Source organism: Equus asinus, chromosome 8 (assembly GCF_041296235.1).
Source record: "Equus asinus isolate D_3611 breed Donkey chromosome 8, EquAss-T2T_v2, whole genome shotgun sequence".
Taxonomy (NCBI): domain Eukaryota; kingdom Metazoa; phylum Chordata; class Mammalia; order Perissodactyla; family Equidae; genus Equus; species Equus asinus.
Genome location: NC_091797.1, coordinates 22524346 through 22540615, shown reverse-complemented (window position 1 = coordinate 22540615; position 16270 = coordinate 22524346). Strand labels below are relative to the sequence as shown.

General features: G+C 51.0%; 1 protein-coding gene across 1 annotated transcript; it reads right to left on the bottom strand.

Moving 5' to 3' along the window:
- Positions 1–1265: 1265 nt before the first annotated feature.
- On the bottom strand, positions 1266–16263 carry PRPH2 (peripherin 2). Its single transcript, XM_014837378.3, has 3 exons — positions 15532–16263; positions 4759–5005; positions 1266–1614 (listed from the first exon to the last, which is right to left on the bottom strand). The coding sequence occupies exons 1-3, from the start codon at positions 16110–16112 to the stop codon at positions 1402–1404; spliced, it is 1041 nt and encodes a 346-aa protein (XP_014692864.1). The 5' UTR covers positions 16113–16263; the 3' UTR covers positions 1266–1401.
- Positions 16264–16270: the final 7 nt, after the last annotated feature.

Genomic DNA, 16270 nt, shown 5'->3' with positions numbered 1-16270 from the left:
CGTGGTGGTTCTCAGCACTCCTGAGAGGGGAGAGAGCTCCAGGACCCTTGTCGGCAGTGGCTGACTCAGCATTTTCAATGTAGATCATTCCTTGGTCTCAAGGAGATTCAGAGTCTAATTAGATGAAACCTGGGACCAAAGTCAGACAGAGTGTCCAAACGTCTTCGATCTGGTCGTAAGTCTGGGAGAATGAGAACCCCAGAATGTAGCCCAGGCAGCGCCAGAAGCCATTCTCTCCACACTGAAAACTCTTAGGACGACAGTGGAATCGTTCTCTCCTTCTAAAAGCTTCCTTTCTCTCTTTTTCCTGAGGGAAGTGAAAGCTTCTCTTGGCAGTTGCTGGCTCGGGAAGATGGGCTGTCTCAAAGAATTTTCTTTAACGCAGAGGCATTCTGGAAATACTGCTTTGCAGGATGGGTACCTGGGGGAAAACAGGAAGAAGCTCCCAGAGGACTCTTTGCCCTCCATGGTAGACAGTTAGTGTCGTCTATGGGGGCTTGCCACAGCCACCTGGGTGGGTGTCCCTGGGCCCGCCAAGAGGTGACACCTGGTCTCCACAGGGTGGACTCTTGTCTGATTGTTGCTCCTCTTGCACAGAAGGGCAGCCATCTGATCCAGCGCTTCCACAGACAAGCCAGACAGGCTCACCCAGCACTTGAAGGTTGGGATGTTGCTGGAACATGCCAACAACCTGCCTTCCTCAGCCCCTGGCTCACTCCTGGCTTAAGTGACTGAGGGCACGTGAATGTGACACAAAAGCAGGCCTTTAACTGTGTTGTTAGTGGGGGCAGATAATTCTGCGTCTTTGAGTCCTCTTGCCCCATGACTGAAGAATTCCTCTTTTGAGCCCTCGGCGCTTTGGAAAGCCCATTAACTCTCAGAAAAGCATAACTGTCTCCTAGTTATTTGCAGTTAAGCAAATAAAATGGCTGACCTGTCAATCTTGGCATTTAAAAAAAATGACAACACGGCCAGTACATTTTTTAGACTGCTGTGCTTATGCACCAAGTGACGCTTTGGATATAAAATGAAGCAACTTCCTGCTCGTAATGGGAGACTCGTCAAAGGGGAGCAGCCCTCAGAGGTGGCCAGTAGCCTCAGGGGGGAACTGAATTCATGTGTTGTGAAGAGTCATCCACTGAGGACGCCCCCCGAGTCCACCACGAGGGCTTACCCAGGGCAGTGGGCCTGAGCGGGGGCTCACTCACTCACATTTTGAGTCAGTTATTCAACAAATGTTTGCCAAACACTTTTAGGGACTCAGAACTTTAAATCCACCATCAAGAAGAGTCTCTGTGAGATGGCCACCCTCCTTGGGAGATTCGGATTGGATGAGGGGGGTATCCGCATTTCTTGGAGTCCACTACTCAGTGTCCAGGAGGGGAGGGGGCCCCAGGGCCATCAGCCAGCCTCTGGGGCCTGGCCTGCGTCTGCGCCCTGGGCATCCACCTGGTTACTCTTGCCCAGCTTTTTCAAGCTCTCCAGAAAGGCCTTCCAGGTCTCCGGCACGCTCTTTTCCAGAAGCCAGCCCTCACTCTCGCACTCGGGGTCTTCCGGGTTGGACACGCCTTCCAGCGCCGTGTGCAGGTAGCGCAACCCGACCGTGATGGTCACCTGGCAGGGGGAGAGGAGACTTAGAGAGCTGGGAGAAGGAGCTGGGGGTTGGGGCTATTGGGAAACGATGGGAGCCACCGGCCTGTTGGCCCTGGGTGCCCTTCAACTGAGGCAGCTCTGTTGAGTCTGGGTTGGTGAGGGCCTGCCCACCCCGCCCACCCCGGCCTGGGTGCTCAGATACCTGCCTCTTCTCCAGCCTCCTCTCCGGCCCCTTTCTCCTCCCTTTCAGGCCACCCTGGGCTTCACTAGATCCCGCCTGCGCCCCGGCTTTTTCTCTGCCTAGAACGTGGTTCCTCTCCACATTCACCCGCTAACTCAGCTCAGCCCTCAGTGAGTGTCCCTGCTCATTCTCCCTCCCGTTCCTCTCTGGTCGCAACTCTCCTGGGGGCCTTAGTCCCAGGCTCCTCCTCCCCGTGCCCTCCCCCCATTCCTAGCCTGTTGCTTGGCATATATCGGGTGTTCAGTAACTACTTGCTGGACAGAAAAAATCATCTCCTTTTCTGCAAACAGTATGATCAGTGGTTTCCCTCTGCCTCCGTTATTTTGATTAATGTGGGGATGAGTGGGCGGTTGGTTTGGATTTGCTCACTAGCAGTGGCACAGTTGGCAGACTCTGGTGCCAAAGTGCCTGGGCTCAAACCCCAGCCCTGGCACGTAGCCAGCCATGTTACTAGGAAACCTCAGTTTACCCATCTGGTTTGCAGATCTTCAGATGAAGTGTCGCCTGCCTTATGTGCATGCTGTGACACTTCAGCACGTGTAGAGCGTGGTGCCTGGCGCACAGGAAGGAGGAATAGAAGTGTCAGCTGTCAGTTATTAGCGTGGTAAGTATTGTTTTCACTTTTCTACTAATGTACTGTGTTAGCCACTTGTTTCTACACGAATTCCTGGTTTGCTCTCTTAAACTGGTATACTGGTATAGCAAACTCTGAGCGAACTAGTCCTTCTAATGGAGAACGTCCACCCCTGAGGGCAGGAGTGGCCCTGATCCATCTTATTCACTAGTATCAGCCCTCAGGAACAGCTCCCAGTGTGGTAGGGCCATGGTAAACATCTGTTGAATGAATGCTCTGGGAGCATTTTATAATTACATAGTAGATGATATAGTTTTAGGTTATTGTTATTGTTGACTGAAAGTTTAATAAATTCTTTTTACAGTGGAAAAACTCACCTCCTCCAGGAAGTCCTTCTGGTGTGCATGCACACACTCTGATCCCCTCCTGCTTTCTTGAAGGAGGCCCACTGCTGCACTATGAGTTTTGCACTTGGTAACGATCCTCCCTTTGGTTCATGAGTTAGTTGTCATCTCCCAAATTGATTGTGAAGCCCAGTAGGGCAGAATCCTACTGCTAGCTGAGCCACCCTCGTGCCCATCGCAGAGTTCTGTCTGCTAAAGGCTTCCAGTAAAAGTCAGGGGCATTCAAACTCCCTCTTCCCAGTGAGCTGGTTCTCATCTTATGCAGTCACTAGATTCCTGGAAAGGTGGATAAACTGAGGCAGCCAGTAGAACCAACCCCGTTTTCCCACTGACTTCTGTTAGTCTTTCAGTCTTGTTTTTGTGGGCTTTCAGGGGATGGGACCTTCTAACCTTCTAGCAGTAAGCTTCTATCCTCATTCTAGCCACTCATTCCCAAGACTCTGCTTCAAGGAGTCAACGACCAATCAATCCTCATAAATATGCTTGTGTTTGCCTCAACAGTAAAAGAATCCCGCCTTTCCCACCCACCCCCAGGCAGTACAGCCCCCGAGTGTGATGTGGTGTCAGATGGTGTGTCTCACCGAGGCACAGCTATGTGTGAATTTCTGTAGCACCCAGAGAGCAACTTACCTAAAGGAACCTTGCAGTGAGTCTTCTGATGGACAAAGCTTCCCTGCCTAATGTTTCTGATTTTGTGCCTTTGGATTTTGGAGTCGGGATTTTCTGCTGTTAGCTCAAAGCAGGAGTCCCTGAGCCTCCCTCTGTGCCACCTTGGTTTCTACTAACACGTGCTCTTGTTCAGCACCCAGGACAGCGCCTGGCACTTCCTAGATGTGTAAGAAATACCGTCTCTTCAATAAATGAATGGGGGCTGGCCCCGTGGCCAAGTGGTTAAGTTCATGCGCTCTGCTTCGATGGCCCAGGGTTTCACCTGTTCGGATCCTGGGTGCAGACATGGCACTGCTCATCGGGCCATGCTGAGGCGGCGTCCCACGTGCCACAACTAGAAGGACCCACAACTAAAAATACACAACTACGTACTGGGGGGCTTTGGGGAGAAAAAGGAAAAATCTTTAAAAAAATAAAAAATGAATGAATGAATGAATGAGGACTGGCTACCTTCCAAGCCCTGGAGCTACAGAGAGGAATTAAGCCTTACAAATGAGGTAAGATGAATCCACAAATAATGAGAATAACAGGTACATGGTGACTGACAGCTCGAGAGAAGCACGAATCCAAATAGCTCCCACTCACTGAACACCTCTCTGTGCCCATTATGCCCTGTCGCCTCACAGTGGTCCCAAAGTTGAGTGCTGTCAGCCCCATATCACACGGAGGTTAAGTAACTTTCCGAGACCTCAGACTCAAAAAGTGGAAGCACAGGACGAATGTCTAAAACATGCAAAATGAAAGAAGTCAGACACGAAAGGTCACATATTATATGATTTCACTTATATGAAATGTCCAGAATAGATAAATTCATGAGGACAGAGCACAAGCTGGAGGTTGCCAGGGGCTGGGGGCAGAGGGGGATGGGGAGAGACTGTTTCATGGGTGTGAGGTTTGCTTCGGGGGTAATGAAAGTGTGTTGGAATTAGAAAGGGTGGTTGTACAACATTGTAAATGTGCTGAACACCACCAAATTGTTTACTTTAAAATGGTTAATTTTATGTTCCATGAATTTCACCTCAATAGTTATTTTTTCAGTGATAAGACAGCAACAAACAAAAAAAAGTGGGGTGCTGGGGTTCACACCCCCACCAGCCATATGCATGAGAGACCTGCCCCCCCACCACCACCACCGCCCAAGGCCTGCCTGACCCACAGCCTGGCACAGGGCTGGTTCCCAGGAGAGAGACATGCCCTCCAGCCCTGGCTCCACCCCATTAAATACCAATGGGGCAGGTGGCGCCCTCTTCCCCTGCCCCCAGCTGGCCCAGGCCTACCTCGAAGAGCCAGACGAGGAGCGTGAAGGCGCCCATGGAGTTCATCAGGCTGCTGTAGTAGCCCAGCAGGGCGGCCCTGCAGCCGTGCACCCACAGGTTGAGCTCCTCCGTCTGGTGGTCGTAGCTGTAGTGTGCCGAGTTGTTGGTGAGCTGGTACTGGATGCAGGGCCGTGGCGAGCTGGGGTTGCAGCAGCTGAAGGGGACGCCATCCACCAGGTACCGCCCATCCACGTTGCTCTTGATGCGACTGGAGGAGAAACAGACAGCTCGAGCCTGGCTTCTCGGACTCCTCACCAGGCGCCAGTTCCTCCCATCCCCACCGCTGAAAAGCTAGAATACTCATTCATGCTTTCTTTCATTCACTCACTCATTTGCTAATGTTTGCTCTGCCCGGCTCTGTCCCAGCCACTGTTCTAGGTGCTGACGATGGAGTGTTGACCCAGAGAGCCAATGCCCCTGCCTTCCCGGAGCTCTTCTTCTAGAGGGTTGAGGCAGATGATAAAGCAAGAAGCAGGAAGTACATAGAGAATAGAGAGATTCATCCGACCACTCTGTGTGCTGCCCGGCCCTGGCGTCACCGATTTCTTGGAACCATGGCAGGCTGAACCAGGAAGAGAAGCAGGGCAGGCAGCGCCCATGAGACGAGGCTCTGCCTAGCATTCATGACCATCAGACTTTAGCCCCCAGCCCCCCCTCCAACCTCATCTCCCCCTTATGGGTCACTGGAGACCAAGGCCCCCTCTGGCCAGATCAGTTCTCCGTGACAGATGTTGTGGGCCTGTGCAGCGGAGGGGATGAGGCTCAAGGCAGGCACAGTCCTTGCCCTCGACTGACTGGTCACTGTCCAGTCTGAACTCTGCCGCAGCCAGGAGGGAGCTCCCTACTCACATGAAGGATGCAGCCTGCATAATGTGTGCATTCCTGTATTTACGTATATATTTGGTTAGAGCACATCATACATTCACGTGGGTTCAGAATTCAGAAGGGGCAGAATCTTTACAGTGAAAAATCTCCCCATCCCTGTTCGCCGGGCTGGGTACGTTCTACCGGACCCAAGCGTGGTGACCCAGGCATCTTTATGTGTCAGAATTCATCGAGCTGCACACTTAAGATTTGCACACTCGACTGTTATCTTGAGTAAGAAAGATTTTGTTGTTCTTGTTGCAGGGGAAGATTCACCCTAAGCTGACATCTGTTGCCCATCTTCCTTTTCCCCCCCCAAAGCCCCGGTACATAGTTGTCTATAGTTGTAAGTCCTTCTGGGTCTTCTATGTGAGCTGCTGTCACAGCATGGCTACTGACAGACAAATGGTGTGGTTCTGCGCCCAGGAACCAAACCTGGGCTGCTGAAGCTGAGTGTGCCAAAGTTTAACCACTAGGCCATCAGGGCTGGCTCAGAAAAGGTGGTTTTTGTTTGTTGGTTTGTTTTTTGCTGAGGAAGATTAGCCCTGAGCTAACATCTGTGCCAATCTTCCTCCACTTTATATGTGGGTCACCACCACAGCATGGCAGATGAGCAGTGTAGGTTCACGCCCAGGATCTGAACCCACAAACCTGGGCTGCCAAAGTGGAACATGCTGAACTTAACCACTACACCACAGGGCCAGCCCCCAAGAAAGATTTTTTAAAAGTTGCACATGAACAGTACATTACATAAGAGCAGCAGACTTTTACAACACAAGAACAGAAAGCATGTAATTCTTTAAAATAGAAATTGTTTTTAGCAATGTTCATTGAAATGGTAACTATACTTTAAAAAAAAAGATGTTCGTGTTTAGATCCTAGATAAAATCTCTTTAATATAAAAAAAAATCTCCTGCTCATTCTTGTCCCTTGGCCTCCAGGTCCACTCCCCAGCCCCCCTTCCCACACAGTGTGGCCAGCTCTGTCTGTCCTTCCAGAGAAGCTTCATGCAGGGACAAGCAAACACAGATTCTGCAAGTGTTCGTATTCTTCCTGTTGTTTTCTTTTTTGACCCAAATGGTAATATTCTGTAGATACTGTCTTAAACCTTTCTTTTTTCTCTTAGCAATATCTTAGAGATCTTTTTATGTCTGTCAGTGGAGAATGTTCTCCAGAGTTCTTATGTGCTGCCTGGTACCTCTGTTGTGCAGACGGTCCGTGGGGTACTATCCAGTTCCCTACCGATGGGCTTGTGGGTCTTTCCCAGTCTCCTGTTAATACAAACGTGGACATGGGTCATTTTGTGTACTGTGAATACATCTAGAGGGTAAATTTCTAGAAGGGGCATCCCTGTATCAAAGGGTGGGTCCCTTTGTGATTGCACCAGACCCCTGACATGTTTGCCCCGTCAAGGGCTGTACAATCACACCCCACCAGCCATGCATGAGAGAGCCTGCTCCCCCCAGCCCCACCCAGAAACCATGTCTTGCTCAGCTCTCCCCCACCTCCCCAGTCCCCAGCTCGGCACCCGGCCCATTGGGGCCCCCAGTCAGTGCCCGCTGCAGGGGTGCTGGGGGGGGACTGAAGCAGAGGGGCCTTCAGTGTGGTGCTCCCGCTCCCCTCTTCAGGGGCCAGCAGCGCCACCCCAACTGAGCAGATGCTGGTCTCCCACCCCAAGACCAACCCCAGCCCGCCTCCTCGAGGCCAGGGGCCTCCCAACTCTAATGCTGTTCCTCCCTCTCCCTGCCCTGTGTGCTGTCCCTCAAGCCCGCTCCCACCAGCACTATATCCCACCTGGGCCGTTCCCGATGTCCCCGTGGAGAGGAGTGGGTATAGCAGAGAGCCAAACTTTGAGCCCCAAATCTGCCTTTGTGAGCCATGGAACTCTCTGGACCCGTGTGAGGTGGGGATAACCACATCCCCCCAGGGGCCCTGCTGAGGTCTAAATGAGGCAGTGGGAGGAATGCACTGCCCCAGGCCCGCAGAGAATGCCAGCTCCTCCCTACTCCGGGCCATCTGGGAGGGACCTCGCAAACCATCAGATCGTTCTGCAGAAGAGGAAGTGGGGCCAGAGCAGGGCAGGGCCTCACCCAAAGCCGCACAGGAAGTGAAGCCCACAGCAGCTGCCCCCTTCTCCCCTCAGAGTTCCTCAGTCTCTCAGGTCCTCCCTGCATGTTGGCCTTTCCAGTAAACTTCCTAGGAGATGTGAAGTCCCTCTCCTGTTCCCAGCAGCCCTTTCCTGTCCACCGTCATCTCTCTTTATGCACCCTCCAAGTGTCCCTAAATTGGGGTGAGGCCTGCAGACCTGTCTCACACACACTCCACGTGGATCTGAAGTGAGGGCCAGGCCTGCAGTTGTGCGGGCTGAGGCCAGCAGATGATCTGAGCTGCCCCCAGTCCACGGGCTGGCCTTCTGGACGGCCACCGTCCTCCCACACCACCTTGCTGACCCCCAGTGTTCGGGAAGCCACCCTGCTTCTGAGGGCAGGGCTGTCTCCCCCACTCAGACAGGGGCTCCCCAAGGGCGGTGCCGTGTTCCCCTCAGACTGAGCTCCCTGAGGACGGGGCCGTGTCTCCCCTCAGACCGGGGCTCCCTGGGGGCAGGGCTGTGTCTCCTCCCCTGGACTAGGGACTCCATCAGGACAGGGCCGAAGTCAGCATGGGGGAGGCCGGCCTGGCTTGGTGGACGTTGGGGCTTCCCTGGGCTCCCAGCCTGGGATGTCTTGGGGTCCCACATCTGGAACTAGCCTTTCCCCTCCATCCCCTAGAAGCATCATCTTGTTTGCTCAGTGCTTGCCCTGGTTCCAACCACCGATTAAGGCCTCACTCACCCTCTTAAGACAAAGCCAGGCAGAGGAGAGCTCCTTAGGCGGTGAGCTCGCTATTTATATCAGAGTATTTCCCAGGCTACAAATCTTGCTCTGCTCAGGGCTCACCAAGGCTTGTAAGGGTCTTGATTAAGATAAGGCCTGGGTTCCAGCCCACTCTCCCATAGCCAAGCCACACATGACTTGGGAAAATCATCATGTCAGATTTTTCCTGGGAAAACCAACATAATTTAGTGGATGAATCAATAAATCAACAAGGAAAGCCATATGGAAATGAAGGGGAGGGGAGAGGAGGGAGGCAGGAGTACAGCTGACGATGGGTCATCCCCAACAGGAATGATAGCTGCATGACACCTGTGGAACCCCGGCAACTCGCCGGACCTCTGTGGGCCTCAGTTTTCTCATCTGAGGAATGACATAATGAGTACCTGACAGGGCTGTGGTGGAGATTAAATGGGATAATACACATAGAGCACCTGGTATACAGCAGGTGCATATTAGTATTTATTTTAAGATTTCTTTTTTGAGTAGTCACTGGGTATAAAGTACTGCAGGTGTTGAGGGAAGACGTAAGAAGGAGGAGACGCGGCCCTGCCCTCAGGGAGCCCCGGTCTGAGGGGACACGGTCCCGTCCTCGGGGAGCCCCGGTCTGAGGGGGCACGCAGCTCTGCCCTCAGGGAGCTCTCAGCCAAAGTCTAGACTTCTTGAAGTGTCTACAAATTTCTCAGGAAGAGCGAGCCACTGCCTGTAGCCTGTGGGTTCCTGGGAAGGACAGTAAAGTGAGAACTTGGTACCAGCTTCTCCCTCAGACTGAGGGCTCCAGGCCAGGCCTTCCTGGCTGACAGTTCCTGGTGCCAAGATCTCTGAGCCCCTTCATGCTCTGCCTCTCACCCCAGGACAGCAGAGCTCTGCTCATCCTGAAGACGGGAAAACTGTAAAGGAGTTGTTATAAACTGGCTGAAGACCTCATGTCCTCCTGGTACGATGCAGTAAGACGCACACAGGAGCACCCAGGGGAGTGTTCTTGCCAAAACTGAACCTGAATCCAACCACACCTCAGCCCTGACTCCTGGTTTATGGGAAATACAGGGACAGGAGAACAAGTCAGATGACACCAGTTGGCTGCATCTGCCCACTCCAGAATGTGGGGAATTCCACAGGACAAATGGCCCCGTTCCTCCAAGACACACAGGGCATGAAAAAGGTGACTGTCACAGAGTAAAAGAGACCAAACAACAATAGAGTTAGGAGACCAAACAATCAAATGCAAAGTGTGGACTTGGTTTAGATCGGATCGGAACAAACCAACTGTAAAACATTATGAGACAATCAGAAAAAATTGAACCTGACTGGGTGTTAGATGACGTGACTATTAGTTTTGTTGGGCATGATTAATATTGTCCTTGTGCTAAACAAAAACAAAAAGGCAAACAAACAAACAAACCCTCTGTATCTGTTAGCAATGCCTCCTAAAGTATTTACAGGTAAGAGGAATTGATGCCCGGGATTGGCGTTAAGATACTCAGAGAGGGATAATGTGTGTGTTCGGGGAGCGTGGTATAGACAAAACAAGAAGGCAGAAATGTTTATATTTGTTGAGGCTAGAAGGGCACCTGGGAATTCATTATAATCTCTCTACTTTTGTGAATGCTGGAAATTTTCCATGATAAAAATTGCAAATGCAATAAAATATTAGAAACACTGGTTTGAAAACTTCAAATCGATCTCCTGATAGCTTGCTCTGAAGAGTCGCTGAGGGAGGCAGCATTCCTGGACTGGACTCCTCCCTCTGAGGGCCTCCCCCAATTATAACAGAGCGTGTCTCCCCCCTCTTCCCCCACCCCTGCAGGACCACTGGCCAGGGAGGGGGTGAGCAGGTAAACACGGATGCACGAGGTTAAAGCACAGCGACCTCCCCACCGTTTACCACAGGCCCCAGGGAGCCCGGGAGCGTTTCTAGTTTCTGCAGGGGCCGCCTCATGATTATCTGAGACCCTGGCACAGACGTACTGGGATCCAGTCACAATCCACAGGTGTTTTTTGAGCTGCCTCGTATCCCTGCCCACACCTTCTGGTCCTTCTGGAGGAGGAAATGAAGAACCAGAAGACAGAGAAAGATGGGAAGAGAGAGGACTATGAGGCACCGCCCCACCCAGTGCCCAAAGCAGCCTGGAGAATTCCAGGTTTGGGTGAGTCAGGGAACAAGCGTTCGTTAACAGCAAATCTGTGCCAGGTGCACTTTAACATTGCTGGGGAGCAGCGCGACAGAGGCAGGGGCAAAATTAAAACCCGGCCCTGCGCACGGTGGGATAGTATCCGTCCATAAGGAGGAACGAAGTTCTGCCCATGCGGCAACATGGATGAACTTCTAAGACATTAGGCTGAGTGAAAGAAGCCAGTCACAAAAGGCCAAATGTGACACGATTCCGTTCACAGGAGATGCTGATGCCGGGAGCCCCCAGAGGCAGAGCAGGCTAGTGGTTCCAGGAGGCCAGAGAGTGAGAGCTACAGGGCACAGGGTTTCTGTGAGCAGTGATGAAAATGCCCTAAAACTGACTGCGGTATTGGTTGCACAACTCTGTGAATAGACCAAAAACCATTGAATTGTCCTCTTCAGAAAGATGAATTATAGCTCAATAAAGCTGGTTTTAAAAAAATCTACCCCCCTTCTTGCTGTGAGATCTTAGGAATGTCCCTTAACCTCTCTGAGGTGCAGATCTCTTATCTATACAATAGAGATAACAACCCGTCAAAAAAAAAATACAACCCAACTCCCAGGACATGTTTTGTGCAGAATAAATGAGGGCCTTTTTCCATCCCAAACAACCTGGCAACATAGCGAAGGGGCAGGCGGGCTGGGAGTGGGGCGTGGCCCCTAGGCTACTTGCCTGGGACAGGCGGGCCAAAAAGCTTGTAAATTCTTGTAAAACTCTTGAATTGTTCCCACATCATCTCATTGTTTAGATCAGGAGGCTTCAGGAAACAGCCCTTGATCTTAAAGATTCCCCTGAGAAATCTCCAAAAACCGGCCACGCCTCTATGCTTGCTGAGGCCACGATCTCCACGCTGTTTCCTCGGGGATCCAGGGAGGGACACCTGGGGAGCCCCTCTCAGGAGGTGGATTGGAAATGCTGCAGGATGAGGCCCTCAACTTTCTCTAGCCCAGTCTGGTGAGGTGTACATCATACAGTATGGAAAGAGATGCTTCAGGGGCAGAGCCTGCAGACACGACTAGAAGTCATGGGCCCCAGACACTGCCCATGCCCAGTACTGGCATCACTGGAGGATCCTGGTACATATTCTCCAGACTTCCCACTGTCTCAGCAGCTCACTGCTTCTGGGATCGCCTCCCAGGGTCCTCAGGGTCAAGGAGAGGAGTGAGGCTCAGCCCAGTCTTTTTGCTGGCTCATCCAAATTTGGTCGGGAAAAGAAAAAGGGGAAAAGGAGAAGAATTTCTTTTAAAAAGATCTTGGTGAAAGACAGCACTGCTCCCTCACCTGCCCTCCTGCTGGTACCCACCCCACTTCTCTTTGCCTCTATTGCTGCAGACTCCCAGCCCTGAGGGTGCTGCTGAGAAAAGCAGGTCAACACTTACCGCTTCTCAGTGCGTGACATCTCAAAAAATACATATATACTTTATATTTTTTAGGGGAGGGTTTTTGGGAGCCAAATTTGTCAGATAAACTTAATCCTCCTAAGTGAAGCAGTCAAGATGTGAACAGAAAAAAATTTTAGTATCCCTGGTACGGAGGGAGAAAGTGCCACTCCACATTCTCTTATTGACTTCTGTGTTCATTCTTTCCACCAACAGATGAGGGCTGTGTCACACTGGCCCTCAGGCAAATCCAGCTTTCTGGACACAGCCCTGAGGAGCTTCACTTGCCTCACAGGCGTTGTCCACTGATCATTAGTTTAAAAGTTTGTGGGAAAGGATGATGTAGTCCTCTCTCTGCAAAGGTGACCCTATCAGGCTATCCCCTTGGCAGCACAGGATTGTGACATCACTGGAGGTTTTTGGAAAGGAGAAAGGCAAGCCAGTTCTACAGTTGTGTCTTGAGAGCAGCTTTATGAAACGTTAGAGCCAACAGATACAATGTATCTGGAAATGCAGCCTAAGGGAACTAAGACATAAACAGAGACAGAGACGGAGAGACGCACACGCCTCAGAGATGCCCCCTCCAGTGTTCTTCACAGTAGAAATAACTAGAACAACCTAAATGCCTGCCTGCCTAAGTGTGTCTATTAGTTCAGTGGATTATTATGCACCCATTAAACATGATCTTTTTAGACAAATACTGTCTGATCTCACTTATTTGTGGAATCTAAAAAAGCTGACGTGCATAGAAACAGAGATTAGAACGGTGGTTGCCAGGGGCTTGGGGGTGGGAGGAAAGGGGAGATGTTGATGAAAGCGCACAAACTTCCAGTTACAAGATGAACAAGTTCTGGAGATTAATGTACAGCACGGCGATTACAGTTAATAATACTGTATTATATTGTTGAAAGTTGCTAAGAGAGTCGATCTTAAATGCTCTCATCACAAAAAAAGAAATGGTGATGATGTGGTGAGCTGCAGGTGTTGGCTAAGCCATGGTGGGAATTATTCTGCGATATGTGAGTGTGTCAAATCAATATATTGTACACAAACTTATACAAGGTCTTTTGTCAATTATATCTCAATAAAGCTAGAAACAAACATAATCGTTTCAAACATTATGCAAATATTACACTATCCAGTTACCAAACGGGGCACTCAGTTGTATTTATACCACAGTTACACTATGTTAATACGTGACCGTTAAGACTAGACTGAGTGTGCAAAAATTAAAGCCATTGATCAATTGTGGATGAGAATCTGCTTGAATTTCTTTCCCTGTTTTTGTTTCTCTTAATGTTGTCACCGTAATTGTTGTGTAACCGAGATTGTTTGCAAGTCACTGGAGTTAGGAGAGTGTCACACCAACAAGCTGGTATGCGGCACTGAGGTCGTTTTGATCAAGCTTCATGTTTGCCTGAAAATTTGGATACAACAGCCATTGGGAGTGGAGCAACCTGGAGGATCTCTCCGCTCTGGGATGAAAGGGGATTTAGGTTTACAGAGAGATTTTCTGTCTCTCCAAGGACTGACTCTGTGCAGAAGACGATCGAGGAAAATGAGAGGAAAAAATGAAAAGCCCCTTCTCACCTGCTCACAAAGGCTGGTTCTGCCTTCAGCTTGTCCCCCACCCCCATCCCCAGGAACTCTGCTTGTCCCTTTGGCTTCACACCCTCCTGGGGCAACTTATATAAATCATGCCACCTTGTGCTGTCCCCGCAGACCTGTCCCCTAGAAAGGGCAGAGCGGTTTACAAGCCTCTCCTTGACGAGGGATTTGTAGCAGTAATCCCCACACGCAGGGAAAATAAAATCCCAAGCAGTGACCTTCAGTGTGACTTCCCTTCCATCTGAAATGCAGCTAAGCCAGCCATCTGGGGTTCATTGGTGTTGTCGGGGCTTCAACCATGCCCTGCTGCCAGCATGCCCAACGCTCCGCATGCAGGTCCCCTTGGACTCACCAGCCTCACTCAGAGAAAACCCACCTGGATGAACAGCTGAACCCCATGCCTCAGTCAGAGACCGGGTAGAGTTGGACAGAAAGAAGGGGTGAGGGAGGGCCGCTGGCTCCGGGCAGGCTGCCTTTCCCTGGAAAATGACTCAAGACCCGTGATGGTATGTCTGTTGGGCAGAGTGGCTTGCTGGAGTCAGCACAAAGGACGAGTTGCTCTCTCACCAACACCTCCCCACCTCCCTACTCAAGGTTTTATTTTCCCACATGCCAAGAATACTTTGGAGGGGCTGGCCCCGTGGCCGAGTGGTTAAGTTCGCGTGCTCCGCTGCAGGCGGCCCAGTGTTTCGTTGGTTTGAATCCTGGGCGCGGACATGGCACTGCTCATCGAACCACGCTGAGGCAGCGTCCCACATGCCACAACTAGAAGGACCCACAACGAAGAAGATACAACTATGTACCGGGGGGCTTTGGGGAGAAAAAGGAAAAAATAAAATCTTTAAAAAAAAAAAAAAAAAAGAATACTTTGGAGATACTTTACCGTGTTGCACTATGAAGATGTAAGAAGTAAACACCAGCAGGCATTTAATGAGCACCTGCTGTGTGCCAGGCTCTTGACAGAGCTGGGAGGTAGCCTCCAAGATTATGTACTCCAGTGCCTTCATTTAAAAGATGGGCAGGGGCTGGCCCCGTGGCCGAGTGGTTAAGTTCGCATGCTCCGCCGCAGGCAGCCCAGTGTTTCGTTGGTTCGAATCCTGGGCGCGGACATGGCACTGCTCATCAAACCATGCTGAGGCAGCGTCCCACATGCCACAACTAGAAGGACCCACAATGAAGAATATACAACTATGTACCAGGGGGCTTTGGGGAGAAAAAGGAAAAAAAATAAAAATGAAAAAAAAAAAAAAGATGGGCAGACGAGGGCCCAGGGTGGCAAGTAACTTACCCAAAGTCACAAGCTAATTAACCACAGAGGGATATGTAAAGCCTAGAACTTCTGACCGCCCCGTCTCTGCTCCTTCCACCGTACCCAGGGACAAACGCCTTGAGAGTGGACGCTTAGGGTGGAAAGGTTGGAAAACAAGGGAACTAATCAGGAAATCTAAGTTTCTGGGATTGAATCCATCTGCTTTGAATGGATGAGACAAATAGGCAAATAACGACTCAATGTATGTGACCTATGAATGCCCCATGCCTACTGTGTGAAGCAGACGCACACTCCTGGCTGACTGTTCCTCCCTGGGGACTCCTATCCAAACAGCTTAGATAACTTGACACCTTCCTCCCACTTTTGCCAAACATCAGGTTGAGCCATATGAAGTTGCCATCTTTATAGGTCAAAAATGTTAGAATATTGGCAATTCCCTAGGCTCCGGTTGAATACAGCCTCACATCAGCAGTAATAAGTTGTGCACACTGAGCACCTGATAGGGAGGAAAAGGCTATGGGCCTATGTGTCCCCTTATAGCTCTGACCCTGGGACTGGGGGCCACTCACTCTTTGACTTCTTTGGAGGAAAAGTCCAGGTAGCGGTTGCTGATCCACTGAATCTCAAACCAGTCCCGAAAGCCATTGTTGCCACAGCATTTGAACTCGATCTGCAGCATGTCAATGGTCTTCTTCATGAAACACCTGCCAGGCGTGTCTGTGTCCCTGTAATATTTCATGCCATTCTTGAGCCCGTGGGCCAGGGTGCTCTCCAGTGAGCCCCGCAGGAGGAAGCAGCAGAGGGCCACCAGGAGGAGGACAATGTTGAAGAGGACGCAGACAGCCAGGTACGACTTCAGCCAGGGCTTCCACTTGGCATACTTGGCAGGGTCCAGGGCGTCGTAGCAGATCTTGCCAGCCAGAGAGTTGAAGACACAGGACAGCACCCCCACCCCTATCAAGGAGTTGGGCACAAAATGGCTCTCGGAATTATTCATCACTTCGCTCCTCTTCCGGAGTTCAATCTTCAGGAACAGTCCTAGGCTGAAGATGACGACACCCGCCAACACAGAGAGCCAGTTCATCAGCCAGAGCCCTTGGGCCAATTTGACCCGCTTCTTCTGGTCAAACTTGACTTTCAGCAGCGCCATGCTTGCAGAGTGCAGTCCGGGCAGCCTCGCACAGCAGAGCTCCCACTTCTGCCCTTAATGAAGCTGGGGGCTGAAGACTCAGGGCCTTGGGAAGGATGCAGATGGCCCACACAGCAGGGAGCTGCTCTGGGGGCTGCCCATGTTGAGCCTCCTAGCCT

What these genes read in the sequence shown, in the direction of transcription:
- PRPH2 (XM_014837378.3), bottom strand. Translation starts at nt 16,112, where the DNA reads ATGGCGCTGCTGAAAGTCAAGTTTGACCAGAAGAAGCGGGTCAAATTG. An exon ending in TCCTCCAAAGAAGTCAAAGA is followed by an intron (nt 5,006 to 15,531) that starts GTGAGTGGCCCC and finishes TTTCTCCTCCAG; the next exon opens with TCGCATCAAGAGCAACGTGG. An exon ending in TCCTCGTCTGGCTCTTCGAG is followed by an intron (nt 1,615 to 4,758) that starts GTAGGCCTGGGC and finishes TCCCCCTGCCAG; the next exon opens with GTGACCATCACGGTCGGGTT.